Source organism: Neomonachus schauinslandi, chromosome X, assembly GCF_002201575.2.
Source record: "Neomonachus schauinslandi chromosome X, ASM220157v2, whole genome shotgun sequence".
NCBI classification, from domain to species: Eukaryota; Metazoa; Chordata; class Mammalia; order Carnivora; family Phocidae; genus Neomonachus; species Neomonachus schauinslandi.
Genome location: NC_058419.1, coordinates 44,061,307 through 44,077,956, shown reverse-complemented (window position 1 = coordinate 44,077,956; position 16,650 = coordinate 44,061,307). Strand labels below are relative to the sequence as shown.

The 16,650-nt window shown below is 39.5% G+C and overlaps 1 protein-coding gene across 2 annotated transcripts; it reads right to left on the bottom strand.

Moving 5' to 3' along the window:
- Positions 1-1,316: 1,316 nt before the first annotated feature.
- MORF4L2 (mortality factor 4 like 2) lies at positions 1,317-13,594 on the bottom strand. 2 transcript variants are annotated; one of them, XM_021691324.1, is made up of 4 exons: positions 13,515-13,594; positions 10,681-10,769; positions 4,249-4,353; positions 1,317-2,868 (listed from the first exon to the last, which is right to left on the bottom strand). In XM_021691324.1, exon 4 carries the CDS (start codon positions 2,842-2,844, stop codon positions 1,978-1,980), a length of 867 nt encoding a protein of 288 aa, XP_021546999.1. In that variant the 5' UTR covers positions 2,845-2,868; positions 4,249-4,353; positions 10,681-10,769; positions 13,515-13,594; the 3' UTR covers positions 1,317-1,977. The 2 variants fall into 2 exon arrangements, with proteins under 2 accessions (XP_021546999.1, XP_021546991.1); XM_021691316.1 differs by lacking the exon at positions 13,515-13,594 and adding an exon at positions 12,139-12,341.
- Between the last annotated feature and the right edge of the window lie 3,056 nt (positions 13,595-16,650).

Here is a 16,650-nt window from a genome sequence, read left to right as displayed (position 1 = left end):
AGTACCTCAGAATGGGACTTCGTTTGGAGATGGAATCTTTACAGAGGTAGTTAAGTTAAAATGGGGTTATTAGGCCTCCTTAGAAGAAGCGATTAGGACACAGGTGCAGAGGTAAAGACCATGTGAAGTCATAGGAAGGCAGCCAACTACAAGCCAAGGAGAGGCCTCAGAAGAAACCAACCCTGCCAATACCTTGATTTGGGATTTCTAGACTCCAGAACTATGAGAAAAGAAATTTCTGTTAAGTCACCTAGTTTGTGGTACTTTGATGTGGCAGCCCTGGCAAACTAATACACGCCATGATTTTACTCCTCTGCTGACAACTTGGGAAAAAAATTTCTCTATTAAACTTCTCAAATCATCTTATTTTGAGTCCCGTTTATTTCCTGCTGGGACCCTGACTGATCCAGTAGGATTATACAGGACTTTTTTTTTTTTTAAAGATTTTATTTGAGAGTGAGTGAGAGCAGGGTGAAGGGCAGAACAGGGTGAAGGGCAGACGGAGAAGCAGACCCCCTGCTGAGCAGGGGGCTCCATGCGGGCTCGATCCCGGGACTCCGGGATGCTGACCTGAGCTAAAGGCAGATGCTTAACTGACTGAGCCACCCAGGTGCCCCTATACAGGACTCTCATTTCTAGATCTGTTCTTACTGTATTTTCCAAAATTTCTGCAGTAACATGGAATATTTTTTTTTTTTTTTTTGCACGCTAAAGAAGTAAAAAACACTATCATGGGACAAAACCTGGTTTGGGAAATTTCCATATAGAATGGATTTATAATTATAGGCCTCCAACATCAACCCTCCTCCACAAATCCCCTACTCTGGATTCCCACTGTTATGTCTAAGGGATTATGAAAACAGAACAGGACCTCAATGTTGGAACCAGGGAAAGTGGCCATCCTTGGTCCAAAATCTATAAGTATTTCTGATAGTGGTATTTCTACAAGTATTTCTGAAGGTGGCTGTCCATGCTTCCTTTTGTGGGAAAGAGCAAAGCTCTGCACAAGTGTAAGGGACTGTTAGAGTACCCACTAAATACTCTGTTATACCAGCCCAACTTACATAGGGGCAAGGTGCATCAGGAACAAAACCGCCTCTTCTAAGCAGCACTAGAAAGCGATCACACTTTGAGAAGCCACAGTGAGAGGGCAGGGGAGGGGAACTGGCATGACAGCATACTCTTGGCTGCCACACCCAACAGAAAAAGGAATTCTTTCACTGGAAGTCAGAACTCTCTGATACCATCTAGACCTTTCCTGAGCCTGCTGACTTGTCAGCCTCGGTAATATTAAAGGCACGCTGCAAAATACTTGCTTTGAAATTTAGAAACAAATTTTATTTAAGATCTGAAATACAATTCCTAAAATATCAACTTCTCCAGAAAACCGTGGCTACACAATAATGCATTGCCTCTATCATGTTAGAACGTGCATTAGACTCAAATACAAAAACCATGAAACAAATCACCATCCTTCAACAATTTGAGCAAAGATAGAATGCCTAAGGAACAACATAGATGGACTTGGCAGAGGATGGGCTGTTTTACTTCAAGCACCATAAAAAAAAAAAAAGAGCACAAATGCATGGGTTTTCAGGTATATACATTAAGTTGAACCTTTGGCACTAGGAATCAGGGCATTTTGTCACGTAGCATTAACACATATTAGAAAATTGTGTAGTGTCAAAGGGATAGAACCACCAGCATTCAAGCAATGTTGTCAACTAGGCAATAAAATGTTCTACTGAATGTTTCTTCTTTGTCTAATTACTGCGTACACTGGTAGCAACTTTGAAATGAGAAAAGGAGCTTGTACTCCTTTCATTTTCTGTTTAAAACGAAACAGAAAACAAACTGAAACATAAGCCCTGTTATACATTAACAATTTTAAAGAACATCAATTATACAAGAAAAAGACTAAGAACAAAAAGAGTGTTTACAGATACCAGACGTTAACAGTGAGTGGTCAGTAGACCCTCACAGGGCTTTGCGGTGGTACTCAGCCGAAGCCACTTTGTAATCACTGGCAGTAAACAGAGATGCAGCATTCTTTGCCAGATATTTTAGGAAATCATGCAAATAGCCCAACAATAATGCAAGGCTCTTCTCATCAAGGGGCGTATATGCCAACATTGCTCCAATTCTCACAAATAATCTCAGTAGGTGTGGGGCTCCATAAACCTGGGACATTGGCGCATCAGGGTGAGCCAAGAGGATTTCTGCATACTGGGGCCTCTCAAATTTGTAGAGCAGCTGAGTGCCCAACATCACATTGAAATATTCTTTTATTCCGGCCACAACTTCATTAACCGCATATTCCTTATTATCAACATTTCCCTGCGACTTCTTACAATTTGCATACTCTTCCAGAATGGCATCTACATTTTTCTTAGCAGGGAGTTGAAACAGCTGCTTCTGCCTGGTAACTAAGTCCCAGTCCTCAACAAGCCATGGTTTTAATTCTTCAGGAATCTTCACTTTAACTTCCATTCTATTCTTAAATGCCTCCTCACTTTCAACAGTGGGATCTGCCCGGGCCCTTTTCTTCCGAGGTGGCTGGGGTGCTTCGCTGGTACTGCCACCATCTCCGTTTCCAGGAGTCTTCTGCTTGTTCTTTCTTGTCTTTCTCACGGATCCCGAAGGGGGGTTCTCTGCAGAGCGACCCCCCCATCTGCCTGGGAGAGCCGGTTCCAGATTCTTCTGCTGTGGACCAGCAGTCTTCTTTCCTGAGGAGGCCCCTCTCATCTTACTTCTTTGCATATTGCTTCTAGTTGGTTTTTTGAAGTTGTCTTCTTCTGCAGATTGTTGTCCACGAGTTTGAGACCCCTGCTTTCTGGAACTCATTCAACCCTGTTTTTATTCCAACCACTGTAATATATAAAGGATTTTACTTGGTTGTTTTCTATTGTGACCTTTAACACACACTGCTTCTTAAAGGCCCACCAAAGTAAAACAGAAACTATTCTCTGGGAATTTGGATTTCAAATCCTAGTTCAGGATCATCTGTAAGTGACTTACTACTTCCACCCTCTCTTTGATCGTCACTACCAACCACTACTCTCACCCCCCCATCCGATCACTCATTGGACTTGCCCATTAAGTTAGTTTTTTTGTGCCACTCAAAAGACAGGAATATAATTTTAGAAAAAGGATGAATTAAATGGAATAAAACTGCAGAAGGCAGCAGAATTGAAATTAAAGACTCTGAACAGGAGAAATGACAAGATGAAAGAAATAAGAAAGATTAGTTGACTGGAGGCAAAATGAGTAACAGTAAATGTTTTTGTAGGAGTCCAGGTAGGCCTGAACTAGGGTGATGACAGAGTCAAGAGAAACCGAATACAGAACTTGGTAAATGAAGAGGGAGAAGTCAAAGGTGGCTTTGTAATTTTAAACCTAGGTAATTAATGAATTAATAAAAACACTGATTTTAATGGTTAGTTTAGAATCAGCAATAAAGTAATAGGAAAGAAATAATTCATCCATTCAATTAGTCATCATACATTAATGCATATTTGTTTTGGGACAGGTACTATGCTAGGTGCTAGGAATTCAAATATCTAAAGTGGCAATTAAAAAAACAAGGTTAGTACAATGACAGTTATAAGCACAGAGTACTTTGGAGCAAACGAGAAATGGTACATGACACCGCTTTCAGTATTAGCTTGTTGGAGGAGGTGATAAATCAGTGAGGGAGAAGCCAGTGATGATTCCCAGGTTTTGAGAATGGGTGATTATTAGGTCATTAGTATTATCACCAAATGAGAGTGCATCTAAAGAAGGAGGAAGTGGATTAGAGAGGAAAGAAGTTCAGTACTGGATCTACGAAGTGTGAGGTATACAGTTAGACATTTAACTTTAAAGCTCAGGTGAGGGTCAGAGCCAGAAATGGAGATCTGAGAGTAATCATCATACAGCTGCTACTGGAAGCTATGAAAGCCATCAAAATCATTCATGGAGAGAAGAGGAAGAAAAACTGCACCAAAGTATGAAATTCTGGAAAAACCTAAAAAGAATGATATTTAAGGGGTGAGCAGAGAGACCAAGAACAAAACAAAAATGGTCAGAGCACCCATAGAAGAATTAGGAGAATGTTGTTTTGGAAGCCAAAGAAGTTGAGAGTTTTAAGATGGGCAAGGAATAATACTCAGTATAAAATGCAGCAGAGAGAACTGTGAGATAAAGATGAAAAAATAGTGTTCTATGATTCTTATAGTGTGACAGATGAAGCAATTTTTTTTGACTTACATAATCCTCTTCCTTCTTTCCCTTCCAAGAACTCCTAGTGTTTTCCCAGATGGAACCTCCTAGATCTCCTGGGATGGTCTGGAAGGATGAGGTGGGAGACACAACCTAGAAAGGAAAACAGGTTCTGCAATGAAGATGAACTTTTATGAAATAATACAGAAAAAAAAACCCGTACTTTTTTGACTATAATATCAGAGAAAATATATGAGCTCCACTGTTAGACATACTTCTACTTCAATTAGGCTCTGCCATTTATGAATTGTGAGGACTTGGGCAAGGTATGTAAGCTCTCTTAGCCTCTTTTTCCTCATCTATGGAATGAGGCAAAACTATCCCTTGACTTCACAGGTTCTTCTTAAAAACTTTGTAAATACAATTTGGCTAAACAGCACAGTATCTTGCAGGAATACGTGTGAATATGGATACAAAGATGTTCACTGCAGTGGTGCTCTTAATATTGAAGAACTGGAAACACCTATATATTCATAATACAGATTATGTATGCACACTCTGGAAGAACATTCAAATGAATTAAGCAGAGAACCACGAATGAATATGGAAAGATGCTTGAGTCTACATTATTAGGTAAACAGGCATAAGGCATAATATGTACAATAGGATACTGAAGAGATAGCACAGGTCGAGAAATAACTATCAGTCCTATACAGTTCTTACGTAGAGTGAGTGTGATCAAACTCCTGTTTTAAACTGATACGTATAAATGCATAGGAAAAGTATCTAGATGAATCAATACCACACTGTTAAAATCAGGGTAACCGCTGGGAAAAAATGAGGGATGGTGGTGGATCAGACTTAAACCAGGTTTCTCTGATAACTATGACTTTCACCCACATAAAAAGCTCCTCAGCCAATCCTTAGCCCTTAAAACGATGTAAGCAGGTGTCAGGGAAGCCCTAGGGGGGGGGAAATAAGAGGTAAGAAATGCTAGACAACCAGAGCCTTGAATCAGAGAAAGCAGTTACTGGGGAGAGAGGCCTGAGTGCCAGAGCTTTCACTAACCAAATGAGATCCTCTCACTAAAAGGACACAAAGATCTGAGTAAAAAATAAAAGGGCAAAGGGCTCTCTCCCTCAAGAGAGCATCAAAATCTGTGAATACGGATACTGACCCTGTGGGAATCAGACACCTGCCTGAGAGGGATAAACAGACACATCCTGTGAAGGATCAGTGGCCAGTGTGTCATGGCATTACATTGTAAGCTATCGAAGCTTACAAAAAGGATGTTTCTAAACGAACATTCATTGTGCCCCCGACAGAGGGGACATGGTATATGAGGGTATCAGAGAATTTAGTTAAGTAATATAGGCAAAATTCAGAAAACCCACCTCAGAGTTAATACAGTGCAGAGCTTCCACTAGGATAGTTAAAATACCAACTAAAGAAACCAAGGTGGCTCAGTGCCAGCCAGACTGTGTATAACAGAAGTGAGGCCAGGCTGGATGGGAAGTATTTTGGAAGTCTTACAGTCATCAGCAATTCCTTACTGAGGAGGAACTTGAAAATGATAGCTGAACCTACTGTACATCCTTGGCATTGATCTCATATATTCATTCATAGGAAAACTACAAAAAGGAATTCTACCTGGTTCTAATTAACTGGGTGAGTTCTGTCATTCTCTACAAATTCTTCTATCACTCTTATAAAGTCTCCATGAAATATCTGACATTATACAGAAAAATACCTGCACGAGTCAAGGTTTGTGACCAGTGAATAAAGCCACGGAAACAGCCTTTATAGAAGTTGTCTCAGTACCTTTATTTTCATCTGAGTATCCTACAGATCAAACAAGCAACTATTACTACCTGGAAGTCAGAAACCAGACATCAAAAGAAGGGAATACCTGTCCTTTTGATGTCTGGCTCCTACTTGTAACACAAGTTTCTGGATAGTTTTCCACTTTGTACCTCCCTTCCCAGCTTAACACTGCTCCATGATCAGTGACAGTGAAGTTTGCACTATAGATTACTTAATTTGGGGCCATTTTAAACTTTGAGTTTGCCAGCTTGTCTTCAGTTTCAGGCTTTTATAACGGTTGTTTACTGGCTTAGTATACCTACTCTTTGCTCCCATCATGCTCTCTCCCTTGTCTCCATCTAAATACCACAGAAGTCTTCTTTCCTCCTTAAATCTCCAACTCTAATCCATGTTTCTCTCCCATCTCCAATACCATACGAAGCGGATGTTACTTCAGAGTTCAATATTTAAATGTCTCATGTTAGTTTTGCTTATAGAACCACACCATTAATCTATTTGCCACAGGTCTTGTGTTACATATATAGCATATATTTTGGAGCAGCACTTAGGTCCCTGGTGGGTATACAATAGCGATTCAAAGTGAGGAAGTGATTCAACACATGAAGAAAATGGAGGCACAAATTAGGGACGAGTCATCAAGTATTTTCCCACTTGTCTTCTACAGGTCAGCTCTAGGGGTAGGCCAGACACTGAGAAAACACATTCGTAGGTTTGCCCTAGTTTTCTAAATTTCTGTGTAAATGCTTAAACAGAGGTGAGCTTATACTGGTTATCAAATCTTAACCTTCCCTTTTAAAAAACGTGGTATCACAACTAGTTATTTTTCCCATGTAACATAATATACGTAGATCTTGAGAGCTGTGTATTTCATCAATGGTCATACCTTAATCTAAACACCCTTAATGGAAAGTGATTCCTCTTCAATTTACCCTGCAGAAACTATTACAGCATTTTTGTCATTTCCTTTTATTATTTCCAGATGCAGATTTAGTGGGTCAAGAGATAGTAACACGTTGCCAAATAACTTCCTCCCAAGCTGTACCAGTTTTGAACCTTACAAGTAGTATGTAAAACTATCACTTGTACTCTGGTCAGCAGTGGCTAGGCTCATTTACAGAATTTGATAAAATGTTTAGTTGTTTTATTAGAGATGTTTAACATTTAAAAAGCCTCTATTGGCAACATACGCTTTTGTCCTGTGCCCATTCAGTTGATTCTTAGTGATTTTAACATCTATAGGAGCTCTTTATATACCAAGAGTTGTATTTCCCCTAGTGTTTTTTATAGTGCCTGATGTTAAGATTTTAAAGTTTTATATAATGAAATGTTAGTTTCCCCTTCCACTGTTAAAAGATGTCATTTTAATGGAGGTTTTATATTTTCTTAATCCATCCAGAATTTATTTTCTAAGTTACAAACTGAAAATCTGCATTATTTTCCCCAACTAGTTAATTCTGTGGTACCATTTACAGGTAATCTTTACATATGCATAAATTCCAAAATACATAAAGATGGGGGAATTCTCCCTTTACCTCCCCTCCCCAATCCCAGAATGACTGTGTAAGCTTTCAAATCCTATGTGCATATTCACACCATATACAACCTTTAAAACTAAATGTGTATTCTGTATTTGATTTGGTGAGACATATTGCCCCACACCTTTTCTCGTTTTGTCATGGGCATCTTTCTGTCCACACATACCTAGCTCATTCTTTTTAATATCCACATTACTCTATAATCTCTATGTGCCAGAATTTAGCCAGTCCCTTATTAACATTTAGGTTGTTCCCAATACTTCATTTTTACAGAAATGCTGTAATAGTCGTAAGTGTACAGATATATTAGAGCATTAGGGATTTCAGGACTATTCTCAGAAGTGGAACTGTTCAAAGGATTGGTATACTTATAACTTTGATGAGATAGAGGCAAATTCAATTTGTAAAGAACCACTTTAATTTGTACTCCCAGCAAAAATGTTAAAGTTCATTCACCTACACCTTCAGCAACATGGGATAAACATCTGGAAAAAAATTTTTTGCTTATCTAGTATGTAGTTAATATCACTGAGCATCTTTCACACATTCATGTATATGTTTTGCTTATGTGAATATTTTTGTTCTTTTTTACATTAGGTTGTTTGCTTCCTTTACTGATTTCTAAGAATTAAATCCTAAGTATTCTTGGGTATGTTGGAAACATTTTTTCCAAACTCATTTTCCTTCTCTGGGTCTTTGTGTGTGTGTGTGTGTGTGTATAATCACACAAGTATGTCAACCTTTTCCTTTGTGAACTTTGGCATTTATGTCACATCCAGGGAAAATGCTCCCAAATCAATATTCTAAAAATGATTTCCTGTATTTCTTGGTATTTCTATAGTTTCTTCCAAATATGTGACTTTTCCTAATATTAATTATTAAAGCGGTCATCCTTTCCCCACTGATTTGAAATGCTATTATAGAACATTCTAAATTCCTAGATGTACATGGGTCTTTTAAGGTACTCTCTTCCCAATGATTTCTGATTATTCAATTGTTAAAGGTTATCACTATTTCTAGGTCACCTGGTCTGTCATAGTGGTATCTGTTCTCACACCAGTATCACATTGGTTTAATTATCATAAAGACATAAATGTTGCCCTAGAATAACACTTGTAAATGGTTTCCAAGGATGTTTGATGCATTATTTGAAGTAGCAAACACTGGAGTCAACCTGGAGGTCTATCACTAGTGATTTGGTGGAAAGATAAAATGTGGTTTATCCATAATATGGATTATCATGCTAGTTAAAACAATGCCACTGCAAAAGGAATCAAAAAGAACTCTATGAATGGACATGAAGACATCCAAGATAATTCGCTGAATAAAAACAGCAAGTTGCAAAAACAATACCTATAGCGTGATACCATATTTATGTAAAAGAAAACACAAAACGTATTTTATATATATATCCATGTATGTTTTTAAACAGGTACATAATTTAGAGATCTAGAAGGAAATAGAACTGAGAATAGTGGTTAACTCTGGAAAGAGTAAGAGATTGGAGGCGAAGAAATTCAAACCTGAGCCTACTCTGTAATATTTACACCTTTTCATTATAAGGATAATATATTCACATACCAATTACATGACAAAATCTGTATTAAAATACACATATTCAATGATTTTCTAATCTATTCTTATCCTTAGATCTCACACATAGCTGGACTTTTCAGTAAATTATCACTGTGTATAATACATTTTGTAGGCATACCATTCAGACTGGTTTCCCTCCCCCCTCCTAGGTTCTGACCATTCTTGGAGGTGCAGGTCAAGGTCCTTTTCCTCTCTGAGGCTTTCTCCATTTCAGGATACCCTGGACCTTGCCTTCTCTGAGCTCCTACTGGCCTAACAGCCCCACTCCCTCCCTTTTGCCCTTAATCATTCTCCAAATGGCCTCCTGTAAAGGGGTTTTGTGCCTACCCATCTACTGCATCTTTTCCGCCAGGGCAGCGCCCTCCTCTGCAACCCAGCTTTCAGAAGAGAAAAAAAAAAAATTAGAAGGAAAATATAGTGACTCCATTGGAAAATGAAGCTCTCAAGTCACTGAAAAAACCTTCCTTCATCCCCTCATGCAAGTGATGGGCCACTTAGGAATGCAGACTCCAAAGGCTAACATTTTGGTATGGGTGTGTCACAAATGAAGTGTGAACAACATCTCCTATGGTTTGTTGGAATAAACCTTTAAATACACATATACCATGCCAGTTACATTTATATCCATTCTCTTCTGGATCTTGGAACACTTCCTTTATGTTTAACATATTTTTTGAGTCTGAGACAAAGGAGGAATGACACAAAAGCTGTTAGCAGACTGAATATGGTTATGATTTCCTAGTTAAAATTATAGCTCCTGGAAATTCCCTTGTAAATAAATACGATCAATATACTCAGTATCTTTCTAGATTGTTAGGACAAGCCAGAAGTCATAATTTCAGAATTCAGTTCTAGTGGTAACTGCTGCTTCTGGAAAAATCAGGAAAAAAACCAACAGTATTAATTTTTTTACATTTCCGAACAGAAGAATCCACTGCTTTTAGAAGTTTAAGAGTGTATGTGTGGGTAGGTAAACCAGGATGTACCACAAGGACTAACAGAACCATAATCATTATTAAAGCAAACACTTATATGTGCCAAGCACTGTCCTGGTACTTTACACGTAATCCCTTCAAAAATCCTATGAAGGAACTATTATCATCTTTATTTTACACATGAGGAAATTTAGGGACAAAAGGAGGTAAGTATCTTGCCCAGGATCACATAGTAAGTGGCAAAGACAGAATTCAAATTAAGGAAGTCAGTATTTGCTTTCAACCACTAAATTATGCTGTACATGAGATGCCACAATTTTTTTTAAAAAAAGAATTATACATATATATACACATATATATGGAACTAACTCTAGGGTATCAATTGTAGCATCTTTTATCAAAGAATGTAAGATTATACAGTCCTCTGTTGTTTGGGCACTTGCTATACTGGAAGCACCCATCCTTCTTAGAATTTAGAGTGCTTTCCCAGATAGCCGCTTATTAATCTTCAAATCATTCCTGGACAGTTAGGAAGGTTATGTGGAATTATTTTGTTTGAGAATTGAGGCCAGGAGAAGGGAGGCACTTACCCAGATTCTGTAATCAGGGATGGTTCTGCAAACTGGATCAGATCTTCTGATCCTTACTATACAGCAAACTTAGCTTTTCTGATGATGGCCTGGAAGGTCAAAGAAGGGGACAGAAAAGGACATAAAGTAAAAAGATATGAGATCCTTTTTTTTCCTCCATTAACCAATGCATTTTATCACACACAAAGGACACCACAGCTGATAAATAATGTACAAATGTTTCTTTTTCCTTTCTTGTGGTTTTATTTTCAAAATTACTGTATTGTGCATTTATCTTTATTTTTGATAAAGTAACTGTCTTTTTTATACTTTTTATGAAGGATAATTTCAAATGAATAAAAATGTAGAAGAAGAGTATTATAAACCTATACCAATCACCCAGCTTCAACAATTACCAACTGAAGGCCATCTTGTTTCATCTATAACCCCACCCACTGCTTCCCCCCACTCCGATTTTTTTAGGCTCACCGAATAGCTGATTTTCTGCATTTTATTATGGAAAATGTCAAACATATACCAAGGAAGACGGAATAATATAAGGAACCCCATATGCCCCATCACTCAGCTCAAACAATTATTAACTTAGGGCCAGTTTTGTTTCATCTATACCCCTCCCCACTTCCCCCTACCGCTGAGATTATTTTGAAGCAAATCCCAGTCATCAACGTATCTTGTCATTCCCAGACATTTTATTACTTAATCCGCAAATATTTTCCTATCTCTACAAGATAATTTGAAAACATAACCATTAATGCCATTATACGTCTAAAATATCGACATCAATTCCTTAAAAAACCATCAAACCCGTCTTCAAATTTTCCCGATGCATCTTAAACAGCTTTTTTTTTTTTTTTAGTTGGTGTGTTCGAATGAGGATCCAAACAAGGCCTACTCATCGCATGTGGTTCATCTCTTGATCGCTCTCGTTCTCCATCTCCCCCCAACCCCCGCCTTTTAAACTTTTCAATATGGAAAATTCCAATCCCCGCTATTTCGAGCTAATTCTCAAGTAGTAAATTATTTCACCGGCAAAGACTGGTGTGTTTCTTTTATAGGCCGAATTTCTTATAGGAAAGAATTTGATGGGCAGGAAAAACACTATAATGAACGATTTTACATAATTTATGTTTTTTTCTCATTCTGTTACGCGGGTTTTTCACTCCACAATAACAGCGAATAGCTTTCGGAACCAGGATTGGTATTAAGTGCCTTATACGCACTAACACACAGTACGAGCCTCTGAGGTACACGTCTCTGAGGTAGATACTATTATTATCACCATTTTACAAACATGGAAACCGAGACGCTGAAAGAACAGGAGCCAGCCCAAGCTGGGCGTTGGCGAGGAGGAATTTGAATGCAGCTCTGCCCAACTGTGAAAGCATTAGTTAATCCTGTCAATATATGCGACGATAAAAAGAAATCGTCAACCCTTTCACCCCACCCCCACCCCGAAACCTGAAACGAGAATCCAGTTCTTTCCAGCAGCCGACGTGTGATCACTGCCGTCCCTCCAACCGCCATAGTAAAGCCAGGTTTCTCTGGCAACTGATATCCATAGGCAGACACGTCACCATGGAGGCGGGCTTATAGCCTCCAGCCAATCACAATCGTCTTGCCTAAGTTTTAGAATGTTCCATAACCAAATGATTGGACGAGGCCTAACACGTCAGCGATGACACTTCGCCGCAGTAAAGGCGGGTGCTAGCAACCTGCTTCTTCACGGTTAAGGCTTGAAGCAAGCCAATCATCTTTCTCCTTTAGTGCGGGCTCTGGCCAATGACGCTCGCCCTCTTAGGTTCTTAGCCCGCCCTCCAAAAGCGCGACAGCCGTTGGGTCATAAGTCTATAGGGCAGGGTGTTCACGTGGCCTATTTTCACGACCCAGAGTTCCCCTGACCAGAGGTTTTTTTTTTTTTTTTTTTTCCCTGCAGGGGGGCATTATGGGTTTTTTTTTTTTCCACTGGGAAAGGAAGTGTCTACGTGGCCTGCGGAAACAGGATGGGCGGAAATGAGCTAAGGTTCCCGCGAGTGGGGAAGCGCGAGGTCAAATTTGGGGCCACGCCCCCCAACCTCTTGCGCAACTGTCGGGGTAAAGAAAAATAAAAGCGGAGCGGGGGTTTTAATGTGTGTGTGAGTTGGGGTGGTGGGTGTGTGGGGGCGTGGTGTTGGGGCCTGTCTGTGTGCGGGCGAGCTCGCGTAGCCTTGGGGTTACGATGTATGCGCGGCAGCCCTCGTGGCGTCGGTGGTGGTAGGTGTGCGCAGGCGTGCGCCCCTAGCGTTGGGACACAGCGTTGGGGCCGGTGTGTGTCCCAGACGGGGGCGTGCATGTGTGTGCGCGCACATGTGTATGTGCGTGTGTGCGTGCACGCGCGCTGTGGACGGAATGGTCTCTACTTTTGTATAAGTTTGAAAATTGTTCTAATGAAAAGGAAAATAAGTCAAGGCGACCATAACCAATAAAGAGGCTTTGCCAGAAATATTTTGGCCTCTCCTAGTGGTTTAATTTCAGACCCTAAAAATACTCTTTCTTCCCACGTTTTTCTCTGTTGCCAAAATCCTGTTCTAAACCATAGCCCTCCAATAGTTAAGAGCCAAACGCTCCCATCCCCATGTTAGCAATTCCAAGGTGCAGCTTCTTTCCTGTTCCCTGGTATCCTCCCCCCCCCCCCCCCCAAGTGGCCTGCCATTCTCTTGGCACAAACACAATTTTCTGCCGGTAATATAATGTGATAGCTTTCCCCTCCAGTCTCTCTCTCTGTCTCTCTTTCTCTACACACACACACACACACACACACAGACTCCGAATTTCTGTAGGGGCTTAGGCTCTCTTACCTTTTTGTCCTGATCTCCAAGCACAAGCACAGTGTCCTTCAGGCAAGTACGCACACAGCTAGTTTTCCAGAAAGTTCTCTGGGTGAGGTTTATACCTCTTGAGTCTGCCACTAGATGCCACCAAATCCCAGCAAAGGATTGGCTGTTTAGTCCCTGGAATTATGGGATTTTGTTTCCCCTCTTCCTGATTTGTTGAACTCCACAAACAATGTATAGGGATCATGTATACCTTTCATTGCTAAGGAAAAAATCAAATCAACTTTTGAAAATAGCCCAACCAGGCAGAGGACTATGGCCCTAGATCCAAATGTTTTTCCTTGCTTCTTCTTAAAAAAAAAATTCCCCCCTCCAGTCCTCTCCTTGCCTTTTTTGGGGGGTCAGAATTGATGAATGACCCCAGGCCCTGTTGCTGATGATCTGAATCCTTTCTGTGCATCTTCTTTTCCAATGCTAACAACATTCCCCAGTGGAAAATATAGGTGGCTGTTTAGTCAATAAAGACAGATAAAAACTTGGACCCTGATATGGAAAACTGATCTTTTTCTCTTGAAATTTTTATTAAATATGTGTGTTTGCACCCTATTTTTTGTAGTGGTACGGCTACACTTTGTTATGTCTTTGGAGTTAGAGACCTAATTTTGATTCCCCACTTATTAGCTGTGAGACCTTGGGCAAACGATTTATGTTCTGTGATACTCTGTTTTCTTGCATGCTTTCTATATTTTAGATGCTGTGTTATATCCTTTACATGGATATTTTTTTATTCCTCACAAAATCCTTATTAGATGGGTATGAATAAAATTCAAAAAACAACAATTAGTATATCTTTCAATTGCCAATCATACACATTTGTGTGCCTGCATATGTGCTCATGCACACACAGAGGGGAGGGGCGAGATCTGGAGCTGTGGTTCTCAAAGAGTGTTTTCGAGACACACCGCTAGCATTACTATCACTTTGGGGGAAGTTGTCAGAAATTCAGATGCTCAGGCCCCGCCTCAAGCCTAATGAATAAGAAATCCTATGGTTTGGTGATCTGTGTTACACTCTTCTGGTGATTCCAATGTACACTGAAGTTAAAACCACGGTTTTGGAAGGCAGAAATGCCATGCTGATTTTTGTACACTCCACTAGAGGGTGCTACAGAATGTAAAGCGAGGTAATAAATGATATGTTTATTGAGACACCCTGCATATTTTATCAAAAATTTTTGTCCTTTCTCATTGATGTATAGTTGGCATACAATGTTATATTAGTTTCAGGTATACAACATCCTGCATGTTATCAGACCCATTTTAAGATTAAAAAACTAACATATAGAGGTGTTCAGTTGTTTTCTTGGTGTGTACAAGTATGGGAGTCAGGATTTGAACTTTACCTGCTTCTCAAGCCCAGGCCCCTTACAGTACTCTGTTTTTCAGCTATAATAGCTTGTCTTTCTGGGCCTCAAAATACGTAACAGATACCTTGTTCCCTGCTTTGGATAACATTGACTAGAGCGCCAAGAACAGGGCAGGAAAGCAAACCAAATAAGTGGAAATATTTTGATGATTTCATACCCTCCCACATATCTGTTCTATAATAAGATATCATGTAAAGTTCATGAGTATTTTCCTTCTTGCTTTTATATTTCCCAAATGCTCTCTCTACTCTACACTTCTCTTTTTTAGTTTATGTCTGAACCTTATCTAAGTGTGGGAGAGAAATCAAGGTGGTGAGGAAACACAGTTGTTGAAAGCCTATTATGGGCCACACTGTATAGCTCTATACACATTAATCCCAACAATAGGCCTGTAAATTAGGTGATGATTATCATCATTTTATAGATGATGAAAGTGAGTTCTAGAGACTATAATTATTTTTCTTTGGTCATACAACTTGTAAGTGGTGGAGTCTGGGTAATTCCTTGTATATCTGACAGTATTACCTTGCTAAACTTTCTACTGCTCAGTTTTGAATCTTGTTTAGTTACTGTTTATGTAACTTTCATGTTATTTAATTTTTCTGAGCCTCAGTTTTACCATAAATTAAGTGGGAGCAAGTATTCCTGCTTCATAATGTTAGAGTTGCAGTATCCAAAACAGTAGCCACTAGACACGTGGGTATTTAAATTTGAATTAAAGTTAAGTAAAATTAAAAATTCAGTTCCTCAGTTGTACTAACCACATTTCAAGGGCTCAATAGCTACTTAAGGCTAGTATTAGTACCATCTTGAACATCCACAGATACAAAACATCCCCACCGTCCCAGAAAGCTCTATGGTACAGTACTGATTTAGAGTATATAAAGTATGTAAAAGGACTTAGCATAATGTATAATTCATGGCAGGTGCCCAAGAAAAGTGATTTCCTTTGCTCTTTCCTTTCAGCATTAGGGCTAGGTATGTTCTCCTGTTTTATTGACGGAGTCAGGAGAAGGGAGTAACTTACCCAATGTACTATAACAGAGGATATGTCTGGCACTGGGACCTACATCTCCTAACTCTCACTCCAATATTCTCTCTAATGGACCCATCCTTATGTGCTACTCTGTTGAATGAGATCTCAAGGCTGAGGATGTGAATAATGTGAATTAAGTTTGGAGTCAGGGTAGTAGCAGAAAAAGACAGGAGCTGAATGCCTTCTATGTGCCAGTCAGCACTGTGCTCAGTTCTTTACGTTTATTATCTTAGGGAATCTTCACTGAAGCCCAGAGAAGTTAAATACTCACTTCAAGTTGCCAACTAGTAAATGGCAGAGCAAGCATTCACAAGCATTCAGACTTCTTTCTGACTCCAAAGCCCATGTTTTGTTTTGTTTTGTTTTCATTATGCAATGCTACCCTCTGCAATGTGAAAACTCTCCTGCCCCTTCCACTTACTAAGTAGGATAAAGCTTCAGCAGATTCCTGCTTCTTAGTGGGTCCTCAGAAAATGCAAGTTACTCTTCTTCCTTTTGCATTTATAGCTGAACCATTGTCTTCACAATCTGTTTCAACTGGAAGGGAAAGATAGCTGAAATTACTTTTTGTTTGGCTTCAAGACCCAAGTCCAGATAGAGAGTTTACAGTCCCAGCCTTCAGAGAGAACACCAAATGGCTCCAAGATCTCTCCGTTAATTTTCAAGATCCCCATTTGCTCATACAATGCCTTTGTGCT